At 32.6% G+C, this 17013-nt stretch overlaps 1 protein-coding gene across 2 annotated transcripts in view; it reads right to left on the bottom strand.

Annotated features, from left to right (window-relative positions):
* Positions 1–3474: 3474 nt before the first annotated feature.
* LOC126882333 (cytochrome P450 4C1-like) overlaps positions 3475–17013 on the bottom strand; it is a 219510-nt gene continuing 205971 nt past the window's right edge. For both annotated transcript variants that reach the window (XM_050647209.1, XM_050647210.1), the window contains 2 exons: positions 14093–14272; positions 3475–3693 (listed from right to left, as the gene is read on the bottom strand). In XM_050647209.1, coding sequence (XP_050503166.1) covers positions 3533–3693; positions 14093–14272 — 341 coding nt within the window. In that variant the 3' untranslated portion in view covers positions 3475–3532. The remainder of the gene's footprint in view (positions 3694–14092; positions 14273–17013) is intronic.

The raw sequence follows: 17013 nt of genomic DNA, 5'->3' as shown, positions 1-17013 counted from the left end.
TGGTATTAATCAACTTTTTTTTCTTATGCGGGATCCAGACCTAATAAGACTACATTATTATTTTGATGTATAATCATATACTTTTACCTCGTCTCCCCTAAAAGATGTCGCAAACTTAACGTAAGAAAAACATCATTTTTTCTTCACTAGGTATAAGTTCAAAAAAGAAGTTTGAGTAAACCTTTACCCAACTGTGTAAATACCAAAGAAAAATCTAAAATAATAAAAAAAATAGTGGAATGCGTTAATCTGTTTGCGAAAAAATCAACTCTAAAACTGACCATAATTTTCAGATGATGCATAACTGTTGAAACTATGTGTATTATACAATAAGCCAAGTTTAGAAATTGGAGCAACTAGTCCTCTATTGTATGTTGGCTACATAGATCAGTGCAAATAGCAAAAAATAAATAAAAAATTAATAGCAGGATGAGACCAATTCCAAATGAAAGTACACATATTAGAAACATGTGGAACATTTTTCACCAAATCTGGATGAGGGGAACATGGGTTGGGGGGAGCGTTTTTAGGGGTGAAAACGGTTAATTACGATTTGCGGCAAAACGGCACATCCTATCGAAAAATGTTAAATTGCAAAGTTGTAGGCTATAAGAAGATCTACAACTTTTGTAAATAAGCATTTTTCACATAACCTCAAAATATCCGAGAAAATTGGAAAATTCGATGTTTTTGATTTTATCTTTTTTCTCACTGAAAATTTTTTTTACCAGATATGGTGGAAACTTACCTCTTTATGTCCCAAATACGCTGTAATTTTTTTGTATAAAAATATTTTTTAAAACTCTTGTTTTTTATGTTTAAGGGAAAATGTAAGCATTTTTTCAATTGAAAAATTTCCCGAAATTTTTTTAGCTTTTTTAAAGAAGTTGGCATTTTTTTTGTTTATTGAAACCTCTATTTTCTGATGATGTAAAAAAATATATACGTTACTGTGGAAAATTTTGTCACAAAAGGCAAAAATCGGAAATTTATTTATGAGTACGATTTATTTATGAGTACAAATGAACCAATGCATTCCAACGGTATTGTACATGTCGTGGACGGTGGCTGTTTATTGCATAAAGTAATTTGGCATAAAAATGAAACAGTTGAAGAGATCATTAATAAATATTTGCGCTATGTACAAAATCATTACGCACCAGGCAGCTACATCGTTTTTGATGGGTACCATTGAGAAAACAGTTACTGCCACAATAATATCAGCAACTACTTCAACTAAAAGTGTAGAACGTAGTCGCAGGAAAATGTCAGAACATATTCCAGAATTCAATTATCAATATCACACAAAAATACCATTTTTGCAGGAAAAATTTTTATCTAATGAAAAAAACAAGGATAAAATAATAAAAACGTTACTTGAAAGATTAGAGTCAGTAGGCTTTTATTGTAAGCAATCAGAAGAAGATGCCGATGCTGACATAGTTAAGACGTCGATAGAAATTGCCAGAGATAGCAATAAAACTATTAGTTGTGGATCAAGGTATTGATCTTTTGGTCCTTTTGAATCAATTCAATACTAATAAGTATGACATTTATTTCCCCAAGGCAGGTTCTGGTAATATACAAGATCAATTTTTAACCTCGTACAGTTTTAAATATGAATGAATGCGAAATGCAATATCGGGTTTTGCAGGAAAAGGAAAGAAAAACATAGTGAAAGCATTATTAGACAATAAAAACTTGTCACATTTAGCCAATATTTTCTACAAAAAAGATGCAAGTATAGAAAATATCGCCAAAAATGGTTTACAATTAATTCTATCAATTTATAAATGTAGAAATGAAAATATAAGTTTGAATCAATTAAGATTTAACAAATACCAACTAGCAAGAGTAAGAACTTCTTTTAAACTAGCTAATCTCCCACCAACTGAACAACACTGTTACAGAGCATACCATCAGATTCAATCTTGGATGGGTAACAAACTGACGGCAACAAATTGGGGCTGGAAGCAACATGAACGGGGCATTGTGCCCATATGCACAAATGCAGAATTAATTCCAGAAATATTACTAAAAAGTATTTGCTGCAGCTGTGAGACTGGCTGCAATAGTCAAAAATGTGGGTGCCGAAAGCATGGTTTGAAATGTACCAATTTATGTTCAAATTGTATTTCTGATAAATACTCCAATGTCGAAAAACCATTTTTTTTTATATATTAATGAATATGATGACATTACGGATGAGAAACTAACGCCAAATGAAGAAAATATAGACGAAGACCATGATGGTCTAGAAGATTTAGAGGAAACTGCAGAATCTGTAAGCATTACCGAATGTGATGAAGAAATGCCATCAAAGAAGTAAAAACTTAATTAATTGATGAAAAATTGGCCATTAAAATTATAATAATTACTACTTTCTTTTGTATTAAATAAACTTTTTCGTTAAAAAAGTTGTTGCGACTTTTAATTTGGTTCATGAGAAAAAAGTTTAAAAAAATGTAGTTTAGGTATAGGTAAGTAGGCCGACTTAAAAAAAATATAGTTTTAAAAAAAATAAAAAACACGCTTTTAAAGCACTAAAAATTTAAAAATAACTTTTAAAATTAAAGCTAGTAATATTTTATTTTTAAATTGTTAGTGCTTTAAAAGGGTGTTTTTTATTTTTTTTAACTATAATTTATTCACAAAATTAAAAATCACAGACAACGGCATTAGTGTAGTAAATTTTTAACAGAGGTTCGTTGGTTCCTGCTCGCTATGCAACTTATATTACGTCTGAGAATCTGAAAATGGTGAGAGGTTGAAAATAAATTTCCGATTTTTGCCTTTTGTGACAAAATTTTCCACAGTAACGTATATATTTTTTTACACCATCAGAAAATAGAGCGTTCATTAAATAAAAAAAATGCCAGGTTCTTTAAAAAAGTTAAAAAAATTTCGGGAGATTTTTCAATTGAAAAAAATGCTTACATTTTCCCTTAAACATAAAAAACAAGAGTTTTAAAAACATTTTTATACAGAAAAATTACAGCGTGTTTGGGACAGAAAGAGGTAAGTTTCCACCATATTTGGCAAAAAAAAATTTTTTTTTTTCAGTGAGAAAAAAAATAAAATCAAAAACATCGAATTTTCCGATTTTCTCGGATATTTTGAAGTTATGTGAAAAATGTTTATTTACAAAAGTTATAGATCTTTTTATTGCCTACAACTGTGTTATTTAACTTTTTTCGATAGGATGTGCCGTTTTGCCGCAAATCGTAATTAACCGTTTTCACCCCTAAAAACGCTCCCCCAACCCATGTTCCCCTCATCCAGATTTGGTGAAAAATGTTCCACATGTTATCTAATATGTGTACTTTCATTTGGAATTGGTCTCATCCTGCTATTAATTTTTTTATTTTTTTGGTCCATTTTAGAGCTATCTGCACTGGTCTAACTGATCTAATTTGATAAAAATAGATAGCAGAGAATCATCCCCATAATAAATAAGAAAATAAAAGGCAATGGTTCCATTAAAAATATATTTATCAACATAATTACAGTTTTTTGTCGTCATAATTTTAAATTATCTAGGTTCAAGCCACACTTTCGGTCCATCTCTTAGTCTCAAGATCAGGTACGTCGATAGTTTAATCTCTTCAACGCTTTTATATTCAGTAAATATTTTGAATCTTCGAATAATGGTAGCCACAATCGTTTTCATATTAATCATGCCGTATTTTCCGCCTAGAAAATAATTTGGAAATCTTATAAAAATCGTGTATTGATTTTTTTCTACATTATAGAGTGTTACTAAATATGTAAGTGCGACAAACTAAGAGGTAATTCTGCATGACAAAATAATGATAAAAATATTGTTAAATTACTTTGTAAAAGGTATATTCGTAAAACATTCCTAAAAAGGGCTACATAACAGAACGTCTCCAAAATATATGCACGAAAAAACACGAAAGAAACCAATTTTGTTTTTTGTCTCATAACTTTTTTCCACAGTGATATAAGTATAGGCATTGCATCAGCTAAAAATAACTTCTATCCTTGCTCCTGAAAGTGACGTTCGGTAGAAGTCTCTGGAAATATATAGATTCCGAAATAGGCGCTACATAATTTGTAGCGCCATCCTATGAGCACAATGTAAATACGAATGCAAATATTGCATTTGTCTCAAAACTTCGTGTTTAGGGTTAGGCCACTGTTGCCCTGATCGCCTCAATTTCAATTGGTCCCAAAAAGAGCATAACCCCGTCATCCACAATAAAATTTTCCTCCAACACCAAATTTTTCTATATTATGGTCCACATATTGTTCAGCAAAAAGTTACATCATTTTGATCGTCGGGTTTGGGGGAGGTGGAGGGGATAAATCAGCAAATTAGTAGTTTTTTACGTTTTTCGTCATATTTCTAAACCTAAGCGGTTTAGCGTGAACAATATTCTATACAAAAATGTTCTAAATTAAATTTGAAACAAAAATTTTATTGTTGGAAAGATATTTATGCGACATTGTCCATAGAAATTTCAGATTGGGTTTCTACGTACTAGAGATTTATATGAGCTAGGCATGTAGAAACCTATTAGTTAGCACAACGTTCCTTCAAGAGCTTATCAGTAACATTCCACCGGCCAATGAAATAGTAAATTATGTTTAGAAAACACAATCCTGTTAAAAAAATTAGTTTCTTCAGTAATAATATTATAATTTGTCCAAACAATATAAAAAAATATGGAAAACCTCCAATTTACACCCTCCGTAACTTCTTAACCGTTGATTTTAGAACAATTATGCAAAGTACCTTTTTTGTTTCAAATTTAATGTAGAGCATTTTTGTATAGAATATTGTTCAAGCTAAACCGCTTAGGTTTGGAAATATTGACGGAAAACTTAAAAAACTACTAATTTACCGACTTTTTCCCTCCCCTCCCTCCCCCAAACCCGACATGGTGTAACTTTTAACTTTTTACTGAACAATATGTGGACCATATTAACAATTTGGTGTTGGAGGAAAATTTTAATTTGGGCTGACATAGTTACGCCTTTTTTTGGAAAAATTATACTATACTACAGTAAAACCTGTCAGTAACGGCCATTAAAAATGAAAGAACTATTGGCCGATATAGAAAGGTGGCCGCTATTGATAGTTTTTGTAGTCTACATATAATTTGTTTGGGAAATTTTTAAACTGGAAGTTAGGACAGGAGGCCGATGTTGGCAGGTGGCCGTTAACACAGGTTTTACTGTACCTCCATAACTTTGGAACCGTTCATTTTAGAAGGATTATGCATAGGACCTTATTTGTTTAAAATTGAATGTAGAACTTTTTTGTATAAAACGTCGTTTACGATAAACCGCATAGTTTCAGAAATATTGATGAAAAACCTAAAAAACGCTTAATTTACCGACTTCTCCCCCACCGCCTCCGCCCCCCCCCCCCAAACCCGACGCTCAAAATGGTGTGACTTTTTAGTGAACAGTATGTGGACTATATAGAACAATTTGGTGTTGAAGGATAACTTTCACTTTGGATGTCTGGGTTATGCCTTTTTTGGATCAATTGTATCATACAGTTTCCTAAACCTCTTGTCCGATTTAAGTAATTTTTTAATACTCGTATGTGATAGCCTTATTTTTATCAATATCACTGTAGTAATATTTAGTCCAGAAAGCCACTGCGCATCCGCTAGGAAAAATATTCCGATCCGGATTTTTTGCACAATCTTACTCAAAAAGGACCCCTTTTAACAAATTTGCATGTTGCCAGGACCAAAAGTGGGTCAAAAATTTTTTAAATGTTTTTTTTTTGTTTTTTCTTAAAATTATTTTTCCCGCGTGAAACAAAGTTTTTTTTAGGGTTTTTGGATCATTCCAAACAGAAAAGGTCTTTAGTGACTTTTTTCTAAAATTGATAGTTTTTGACATATAAGCGATTAAAAATTGAAAAATTGCGAAATCGGCCATTTTTTACCTTCAAAAACTATGTGAAAAACTGAAAATTTGAATGTTTCCAAGGTAGATAGATATTCTTTAAACATCGACTGATGAAATCCCGAAGAGTTTATTGCAATACAATATTCAAAATTCCTTTGTTTTTCAATTGCTAATCAAGCGTGCGCGACACTATTTTCCACCGTTGAATGTGTACAGAATGGTGCAAATGAAAGGAATAAATTCGTTATTTCGTAAACCGGCGACTTTGAGGAAAAATCCCGAAACAGGTCGATTTTTATTTTTATGTTATGATATTGTGGCACATATGGTATGCTAGTGACGTCATCCATTTGGGCGTGATGACGTAATCGATGATTTTTTTAAATGAAAATGGGGTCGTGTGCTAGCTCATTTGAAAGGTACTTCAATTCTCTATTCAGCAATATAAACCTTTATATAATTATTTATATAGGGTCTCCAAAAATTTTTTATTAAATTAAATTATTTGACAAAAAAGAAGTAGAAGGACACCGTGTATAAATAATTATATAAATATTTATATTGCTGAATAGATAATTGAAGAACCTTTCAAATGAGCTAGCACACGACCCTTATTCTAATTTAAAAAAATTACCGATTACGTCATCACGCCCAGATGGATGACGTCACTAGTATACCATATATGCGACAATATCATAACTTAAAATTAAAAATCGACCTGTTTCGGGATTTTTCCTTAAAATCGCCGGTTTACGAAATAACGAATTTATTCCTTTCATTTGCACCATACTGTCGGTATAAAATAGTGTCGCGCACGTTTGATTAGCAATTAAAAAACAAAGGAGTTTTGAATATTTTCTGGCAAAAAACTCTTCGATATTTCATCAATCGATGTTTAAAGAATATCTGCCTACCTTGGCAACATTCAAATTTTCAGTTTTTCACATAGTTTTTGACGGTTAAAAATTGCCGATTTCGCAATTTTTCAATTTTTAATCGCTTATGTGTCAAAAACTATCAACTTTAGAGAAATGTCACTAAAGACCTTTTCTGTTTGGAATGATCCAAAATACCTAAAAAAACTTTGTTCCATGCAAAACAAAATAATTTTAGGAAGAAAACAAAAAAAAACCTTTAAAAAATGTTTTACCCACCTTTGGTCTTGGCAACATGCAAATTTGTTAAAAGGGTAAGATTGTGCAAAAAATCCGAATCGGAATATTTTTCCTAGCGCATGCGCAGTGGCTTTCTGGACTAATTGTTGTTAAACAGGTAAGTAAATTTTCATTATATACCGAGTGTACGAATCAAACTGTGTTTTTTACTTAAAGTTCGCATCACCCTGTGGAATATTCTAGCATTCATAAAATACTCAAATTAAAACCCAACTATAGCCTCATGTTTTCTCAACATTCTGTTTTTTGATACATCGCTTTTGTTGGATCATTAAAAAGTTAGGTACAGCTGGTTCCAAAAAAAAACTGATACAAATCTTAATGCGTATTTTGTAGAAAATTGAGCAGTGTATTTTGAAGGATAAATAATTATTATTTACATACTGTCACTGTCACTGCCAAATCTTAAAATTTGTCAGATAACTTATTCTGTTCAACCTCAAAAAATGGCTCCACATGCTGGCAAAGAACTAAAATCAAGAATTGTAACGAAATTAGAAGATGGCTGGTCACTATCTGCCGTAGAGAACCACTTTAATGTAAGCAGAACAAACGTTTTTAATATTAATAAAAATTATTGGAATATGTTTTTGTAATGTTCATAAAAACCAACCTTTAGGTTGTTATTTAAAATGTTTTTAAAGTAGGTTGTTGTTGATAAAAAAAAAGATAGTTGAAGTTGTTGAATAAATAAAAAGCAGTTTTTATGAAAAGTCAAATCTCTAGTTCTTTCTTAAATTAAATATATAAAATCTAATAGGTTATGTGGCCCCAGATCATACTTAACTACTGCATATATTTATTTTAAAGTATCGGTGTGTCCGAAAAAGCAAGGAAGTATATTTAAAGACTTTGCTGGTGTGTCCGAAGTATAAGGGTTTGAAAGAAAGAACTAGACCCAGTGAAAGAAAGAACTAGAGTGGCGTGTGTCGCCGGAAATTTGAAGCAAAAAAAAATAATGGGTGATAAAATAGATATATCCACAGTTGGTAAATTTGATGGAGTTAACTTTCAACAGTGGAAGTTCCAACTGAAATGTGCCTTAAGGGCCAAAGGTATATATGGAGTTATTGATGGCTCATTAACCCGCCATTACACGCGCTATGAGGGAATCCCTCACCATATTTGTTTATAACCAATGAAATCGTGTAAACTAATACGATAACCTTAAGCACCCAGGAATGCCTTTAGCATGGTTCATGAGAGGGTATGAAAAAGTTATAGAATATTTCTGGCGGTCAGTGTGCTGTGTGATAGTTGAAAGAAGAGACATCCCTCTTCAAGTGAGGGAATTCCTCACTGCGCGTGCAATCACGCGTGAAATCACGTTTCTGTTATCTCAAAGAAACTTTTAGGTTTTTATTTAATATTTAGGTAGGTTTAATTAAAGTATTATTGTTTGGATTAGGTTAGGAACAGTGGCACACCGAGCGGGGGGTTTAGGGGTTAAAATCCCACCCAGAGCATATAGAAATATATATAAAAGAAAGTAGGAAAATGTAACTTGTCTTTCACAAATAATACAAAAAACTTTCGGTGCCCAAGCTAACCCCCCTCCCCCCAGAGGAAAATTCTAGGTGCGCCACTGGTTAAGAATCCATTTTTAAATTTACCTATTCTAATTGGGAAATAAGCCACAATTTAACTTGAAAAATTGATTTTATTGACGTTTCGAAATCCACCTCGGACGTCGTTATCAAAATACAAAATATTAATAGTTAATTACATAAATACCATAAAGAAATAGCTTCAGAACAGTTGTTAATTTTAATTTGTATTTTTAGTAAAATGAATTCGCGTAAAGAACGTTAATTTTTTCAGTGGTTTGCTGAAATTGAAAATTAAGAAAACTTGCTTTTGATCTATGTATATTATTTTTACTTTTGTTTTGTTAAATTAATAAAAAAAAATTGGTATACGAGACTTTCTATAATATGTGAGTACAACCCATTTTATATTTATACATGTTGACATTCATTCTTCCTCGAAATAAGTCGAACTGATGTAGGTGAGGGCGACGCTCATACGCGTGCAACCACGTCCGAATAGAAGACGCGTGTAACGGCGGGTTAATCAAACCAGAAGTAGCAGGAGACGAATTACAGGCATGGTTTAAAAAGGATGCCCAGGTTATGTTCACTTTAACATCTGCAGTGAGTTTAAATCAGATTACTTTGATTGAAAGTTGTAATACTGCTAAAGAGATTATGGAGACCTTCTAGTCTATTTATGAGCAGAAATCAGAATCAAGTAAAATGATGTTGCATGAACGGTTTCATCAATATAAGATAAGTAGCCTAGATACTATCGCTCAACACATAGCAAAAGTGCAGAATCTTGCTAAGCAAATTAAAGAAGCAGGTGATGATGTGAGTGATATTGCTATTATGACAAAAATACTGAGTACATTGCCCCAAAAGTACAGAAATGTTAGACAGGCATGGTTGTCCGTAGACAGTGCTAAACAAACTATAGGTAACCTCACCGTAAGACTGTTAGATGAAGAAATGAACTTAACTGCATATGAAGAGATAGAACAAGCACTGGCAACAATGTCATTCAAAGGAAAATATGATCAGAAATGTCAAGAAAGGGGTGTAATATGTTTTGGATGAAGAAAGCGGGGGCACATTGTCAAATTTTGCAGAGAGAAAAAGAACGAACAAGGAAACAGTAGTAGCAGGTCATATAGAAGTCATAATCGAGGTAGAGGTGGCTTTAGTAACTACAGAAAAGTTTACAAAAAGAATGACAGAGCACAAGCTGGCAACTCTACAGAAAATCAGCATGATGGTTCTTCGAGTAGCGCATATTATAATGTTAATAATGAGAGTGCATTCAACATAGAAGAAAAACAGCTAGAAAAAGTGGATTCAAGTGATGATTGGATTATGGACAGTGGTGCATCAGCACATATGTGTTACAGGGAAGAATATTTTTTTAATATTGATAGAACTTTTACATCACAGGTATCACTTGGCAATAATCAAACACTACCAGTACAAGGTAAGGGAACTATTAAAATAGAGAAGTTGATCAATGGACAATGGTTTAAATCCACTATAAATGATGTGCTATATATCCCACAGTTGAGAAAGAATTTATTTTCAGAAGGTGTTTTGACAAACAAAGGTATGAGTGTAATTAAGATTAACAATGAAGCTAAAGTATATGAAAATGAGAATTTAGCAGCAGTTGGTATAAAGGATAGAAACAACACATATAAAATAATGTTTCGTACAATAATATATAATGCATGTGTGACTACAGTAGATGATTTAAAGATATGGCATGAAAGATTAGGACATGTTAATAAGAAATATTTAGAAGAAATGGTAAAAATGAACTTCATCAAAGGTGTTACAGAAAAGAAACAAGATTTTGTGTGTGAAGGTTGTTTGATGGGAAAGCAACATAAGAAGACTTTTAAAGAGAGACCACACACAAAGTTACCTCCTGTAAAAGGAATATTCAGTGGTGTTTGTGGACCTATGCAAACTGAATCTGTACGAGGAGCACGTTACTTTGTAACATTCAAAGATGAGTACACCGGGTATAGAGTAGCATATTTTATTCGACATAAAGCAGATGTACTAGATTGTTTCAAAGTATATAATAGAAAAATTAAGGCAAAGTATGGCTATTCTGTTGAAAAACTGCATACAGATAATGGTACGGAGTACACAAATAATGCTTTCAAAGAGTATTTAGAGCAAGAAGGTATAGAGTCAGAAACCACAGCACCATATACTCCAGAGCAAAATGGCAGATCTGGGCGAGATAACAGGTTGATTGCAGAAATGGTTCGATGTATGTTATACCAATCTGGAGTAGATAAAAGACTATGGGCAGAGGCAGTTAATACTGCCATCTACATTTGCAACAGAATTACAAGCAAACAGACACCAGGTTCTACAGCCTATGAACAGTGGATAGGGCAGAAACCTGTATTTGACCACATGAAAGTGTTTGGGTGTGATGCATATGTACATATTCCTGACCAGAAAAGAAGGAAACTAGAGGCAAAGAGTCAGAAGGTTATATTTGTTGGATATGACAAAAACTCCACAAATTATAGATTATTCAACCCAACAACACAGAAAATAGTGATATCTAGAAATGTGTTTTTCAATGAGAAAATGGACAGTGCAAAGAAAGACAATGTGATCAAGATAGCAGCAGAAGATGATGTGACAATTTTCGAAATACAAGAAAATGAACTTGAAGAGAGACAAGAAGAACAAATAAACGTTAATAATGAAATAGAAGTTTTACAAGATGTTGACAATATAGCCAACTTAAGACCACAACGAAATAGACATTTAAATGATTTTGAGGTAAATTTTACTGAAATTGATATACCACAGAGATATGAAGAAGCAGTGTCAAGTAGTGACAAAGAAAAATGGAAAATTGCCATAAATGAAGAGTTTGATGCACTAGTGAAAAATGAAGCATCGACTATGGTTAAGAAGCCAGACATGCAGTTCGATATACAAACTGCATTTTTATATGGACATCTTGACGAAAACATTTTTATGTCACCACTTCAGGAGCTAAAGTGTGAACCCGGACTAGTGTGCAAGTTAGATAAGTCGTTGTACGGTTTAAAACAATCACCACGGTGTTGGAATCGAAAATTCCACTCGTTCTTGGCTAACTACGGTTTTCAAAAATCATCAGCTGATCAGTGTGTTTATACTGGATATGTAGACAATATTAAAGTGATCTTAATCATTTACGTTGATGATGGTTTGTTATTTTCTGAGAAAAAGATAGCAATAGAGACAGTTTTATGTGCGTTAAAAAACTCTTTTGAAGTAACCGTGTCAGTTGGGAACTATTTTGTCGGACTAGAAATTACAAGAAACTTAAAGGCTGGTACAATGTTTCTAAGTCAAGCAAGTTATAAAAAGCAGATAATAGATAGATTTGGTCAACAAAATGCAAATGCTGTAAGTACACCAGAAGATATAAGTGCTGACTTAACAGGTGAATCAAATAAGAGCATGTTAGAAAATGAAATGCCATATAGACAAGCTGTAGGTTCATTAATGTTTTTAGCCGTAGTGTCAAGACCTGACATTGCACATGCGGTGGGAGTAGTCAGCCGTTATACAAACAATTACAATGCAGCACAATGGAATGCCGTCAAAAGAATCATCAGGTACTTAAAAGGCACAATAAATTATGGCATTTGTTATGACAAATTCAATCAAGTTAACATGCATGGATACAGTGACGCAGATTATGCAGGTGATAAAGAAACTCGTCGTTCCACCACTGGCTACGTGTTTAAGATGGCAAATGGTCCTATTACCTGGACAAGCAAGAGACAGACCTCGGTATCTTTATCAACAACCGAATCTGAGTTTGTAGCTGCATCACAAGCAACAAAAGAGTTGGTGTGGCTTCAAAACTTTTTATCAGATCTTGAAGAACATGCAAGTTTGCCTACCATTCTATATATAGACAATCAGAGTGCAATAAAACTGATTAAAAATCCAGAGTTCCACCAAAGAACAAAACACATAGATGTGAAGTTCAAGTTTGTTCGTGAAAAGTATGAGCTTGGATATGTGTTTCCAGAGTATGTTAATACAAAAGAACAAGAAGCAGACATCTTCACGAAAGCATTGCCTAAAAATCAATTTGAAATGCTTAGAATGAAAATTGGAATTGGGACAACAGAACAGAAATAGTAATTTGTTTTGTTAGCTAGTTTTGAATTTATTTGGTGGACATTTGTTATATTTTTTTTATTGAAAAGGTTTGTTTATGGGTTGAACAACTTAACAAAAAAGGTGGGGTATTGGAATATGTTTTTTTTTGTAATGTTCATATAAACCACCCTTTAGGTTGTTATTTAAAATGTTTTTAAGTAGGTTGTTGTTGATAAAAAAAAGAATGTAGTTGTTGAATAAATAAATAGCAGTTTTTATGAAAAGTCAAATCTCTAGTTCTTTCTTAAATTAAATATATACCCTATTCCACGAACATACGCCTGTTTTGGATTACTTCGACAACGAATATTTTACTGTGCAAAATAAGAAGAACGAAAGTAAATGGCGCTAATAATTATTCCAATAAACAACAACGTAATTTGCAATTTACTTTCGTTCTTCTTATTTTGCACAGTAAAATATTCGTTGTCGAAGTAATCCAAAACAGGCGTATGTTCGTGGAATGGCCCATATAAAATCTAATACATTAATACTAATTATTACAATTTATGAATTAACATATGCAATCAATTGTTTGTTTGTTTATTTTAACTGACTTTGACAGTCTGTCAAAATAAATATAATATAATGTCAGACCAATCAAATACACTGCTCAAAATAATCAAATCTTACTAAGAGTCGTATCAGTTTTTTAGGAACCAGCTGTACTTTAAAAACGAGCCATGTTTTTCATCAATACAGGGTGTTTTTAAATAAGTATGTCACACTTTAAGAGGTAATTCTGCATGAAAAAATGATGACAGTTTACTTTATAAACGTATATCCGCAAATGCCTCCTTTTGCGAGATAGGGGGTGTTGAAATTTTTTTGACAAACCGACGATTTATTTATTGCTTTAAAACCGGTTGAGATATGCAAATAGAATTCTGTGAGTTTAAGACGTAGTTATTGCACATTTTTTGACATACAATTAAGAATTTAATATTCATCATTGGCGCGCGTAAGAGTAATATGACCCGTCATAAATAAACGCGAATACTTATAGCTGTAGTTTTTAGTGATGTCATTATAAAGAAGTTTATTATACCTTTATATGAAAATAACATTTTTGTTTTTAGTGTTTTCTTTAAAATTTCATCACATTTTTCTTGAATTTCTACAAATTTTTTGAAATCTAAATTAGCTAAATCGGTTCAATTATTCTGAAGCTATTATAAAAAATATATAAAAAAATGAAATGACCTTAATAAACGTCATTTAATATTTACATATCGAAAAATGTCCCGGATAGACTACGTGACTTGTCGCATTCGGTTTCTATAAGATTAGATATCATCTTACCTATACAATTTCTTGGTCCATAAGAAAACGGTAAATACGCGCATGGATGTCGTTTTGCAATATTTTCAGGTAAAAACCGATCCGGATCAAACTTAAGAGGATCTGGCCAGTAGGCAGGATTTCTACCAAGAAATACACTACCAACAATGATTGAGCACCCTTTTGGAAAAACCATGTCACCTAAAACGTTACCAAAATTATAAAAATATATATGTATACAATATTTTATTCATTACACAACAACATTACTGCAAGGTAATAGTTAGTGAGACAGTAAGGCAACAATATAAGCTGCTTGCTCTGGACATCGAAGTAAAAAGTGAAACTAAACCAAAATATCGGAGAGGACCACAAAAAAACAAGTGGTGGATGCTAAAAGATGAGAAAAATGGTCTATTCACGGAAAGAATTTTTTTTTATTTAAACAATATAAATACACCTTATCTACAAGATTAATCAATATTTTTTCTTTGACCTAATTTCCCTAAAAATGTTTGTAAACTAGATGTCACCTGGTCCATCCTAGCTTTTTTTACATGAAATGCCCACTTCTATATTGTGGCTACACAGCACAGACTGACTCTGCTTTTCACTAATTTCTCACGTCTTTGTTGTGGCTACAATACAATGCACAACACTAACTTAGTCCGGCACAACTTTACACATTACACGAGCTCGAACGGTTTAGTCCTCTTGAGCCTTCGCATCCGGGGTTCGTTGAAAATAAGCTGAAGTGCTTCATGGTTGGGATGCTTATGGAGCCTCTCTTCATGTTTCCTGGCGACTTTCTTAACTTTATTTGGAATAGATTTGATTTTAAGATCTCTTCGCAAATCGTCATTCCGAACATACCAAGGAGCACATTATACAATATTGATTTTTTACTTTATCGTACTAAATAGATACGTAGTATAGTATAATAGATGAAGTTATAGGATCGTGCAAAAATTTTTTTTTCAGATTTACCTTTTTTTCGACGTTTTGAGTCCCCCTGAGTCTAAAAAGCAAATAAACAAAACATGTCGGAAGTATGTACGTACGTATATACGTACGTATGTACGTACGTATGTACGTACGTATGTCGCCACCGCCCAGCAAAAACTACTGGACAGATTTTGATGAAATTCGGTATGAGTAAGTTTAAGAGAATTTTATCGAGAAACTAAGCTTAAAAAAAACTCTCAAAGGGGGGCCAAAATAGGGGGGTTATTTAGGGCTCATTTTTGCAAATTTTGACCGAAACGAATGAAATTTAACTCAAAGTTAGCTCATCAATAGGTAAATAGAAATACGGAATTTAACATTTCCAAATTCAAAATGGTGGCCCACATTTACGACCGCCCACCCGACACAATTCCCTACCTATCTAAAAACTTGTTTAAGATAAGTTTAATTTGAAAAAGTCGATATATAGTCTAAAGATAAGGCTATAAGAAGAATGTTATCGTTTTTCAGAAAAAGTTACGGGTTGCCTATATTTAAGGGGTCAAACTTTGACATAACTTTGAACTAGATTTTCTCAAAAATGGCTCCAAGGAATTTGTTTATTTTTTGATATATTTTTGATATCTTACCGGTAAATTGAATAACAGTCAAATTTCTTAACTCCCCATAGGAGGGGAGTTATGAATTTTCTATAAAAAAATATTCGAGTGACCGTAACTTCCTTTGTAACAGAAACTAAAATTTGAAATTTTGCAGACGTATATGGTGCTTTATTATCTATTATCACAATAAATTTTACCCAAAATATGGCTTCCGTTTAAACCGGAATTGAAAAAAAAATCTTACTTTTTTCGATACACCCTATATATTGTTACATATTTTGAAAGAATGGAAAATTACCTTTCTAATGACATAAAACTCGTTGCTGTTGCTCAAAAACTCGAAAAGTTACAGTAAATAGAAATTTTGCTATAATCTTGTGTGTGTCCTCTCTCACGCGATCATAGCAGAGCATTATTATAGGGCAGTCAATGAGGGTATTTGGCTCCGAATTCCATCCTGCTACTACATCGATGTACTTGATATTTTCACAGTAAGTAGGGAATAGTTCAAGAAACAAAATCTACCCTATATACTATGGCGCTTTTATCTTGGGGCGATTCCCACCCCTTCAACGGGGTGGAAAATTTATTGGTAAAAATAAGCACGGAAGTGGCTAGAGAACCTATTTCTAAGCAAAAACTGATCTATACTTTTTTTTGAGAACTCAATACTTTTTGAGTTATGAGTAGTTGAAAATTGGCCATTTTCATTGAAAAATGACACCTTTTCGGACGGTTTTTTGTGAAGACCTTAAAAACTATGCATCGAACTAAAAACACTATATAAAACATTTTTTTTAGATTATAAATAACAAAGCGATTCGTTGCTTCGTAAATGTTCTATTTATAATACAAAAAGAGATAGGTAGGTAGGTGAAAAGAGTTTGATTTTTGGTGCATGCTCAAGTTGGTGTATTCAACTTGAAATAACAGAGGAACGGTAGGTTTTAAGTGTATAATGCTACCAACGCCTTTTGTAGTGTTTGAAGAGCACCATTAAATACCGGTTACATTCAAACTAAGCGGGATATGGTGCAAAAAAATAGATGACTAATGTTCTTTAAGGAAAAATGAAAAGTACATTTATTTTAACCCATCATCCACCAGAATTTAAATGCATTTTTTTTTCTTCTGCAATACCTTTTAATATAGTGTTATTTCTACTTTCAAAAAGTTGAACGGGTTTAAAATAAATGGTTTTTGCAAAAAATGTGATCAAATTTTAGAACGCATTTTAAATTTTCTTAAAAATCTTCCTTTTTTTTCATGTAATTCGAAAATAAAAATGTTCCACCCCCGAGAAGTCGTGGGAACAGCCCCCATGATTAAAACGCCATAGTATATAGGATAGACTTTGAATCAGGAGATTGGGCT

This window comes from Diabrotica virgifera, chromosome 3, assembly GCF_917563875.1.
Source record: "Diabrotica virgifera virgifera chromosome 3, PGI_DIABVI_V3a".
NCBI classification, from domain to species: Eukaryota; Metazoa; Arthropoda; class Insecta; order Coleoptera; family Chrysomelidae; genus Diabrotica; species Diabrotica virgifera.
This window is presented reverse-complemented; position numbering and strand designations above follow the sequence as displayed.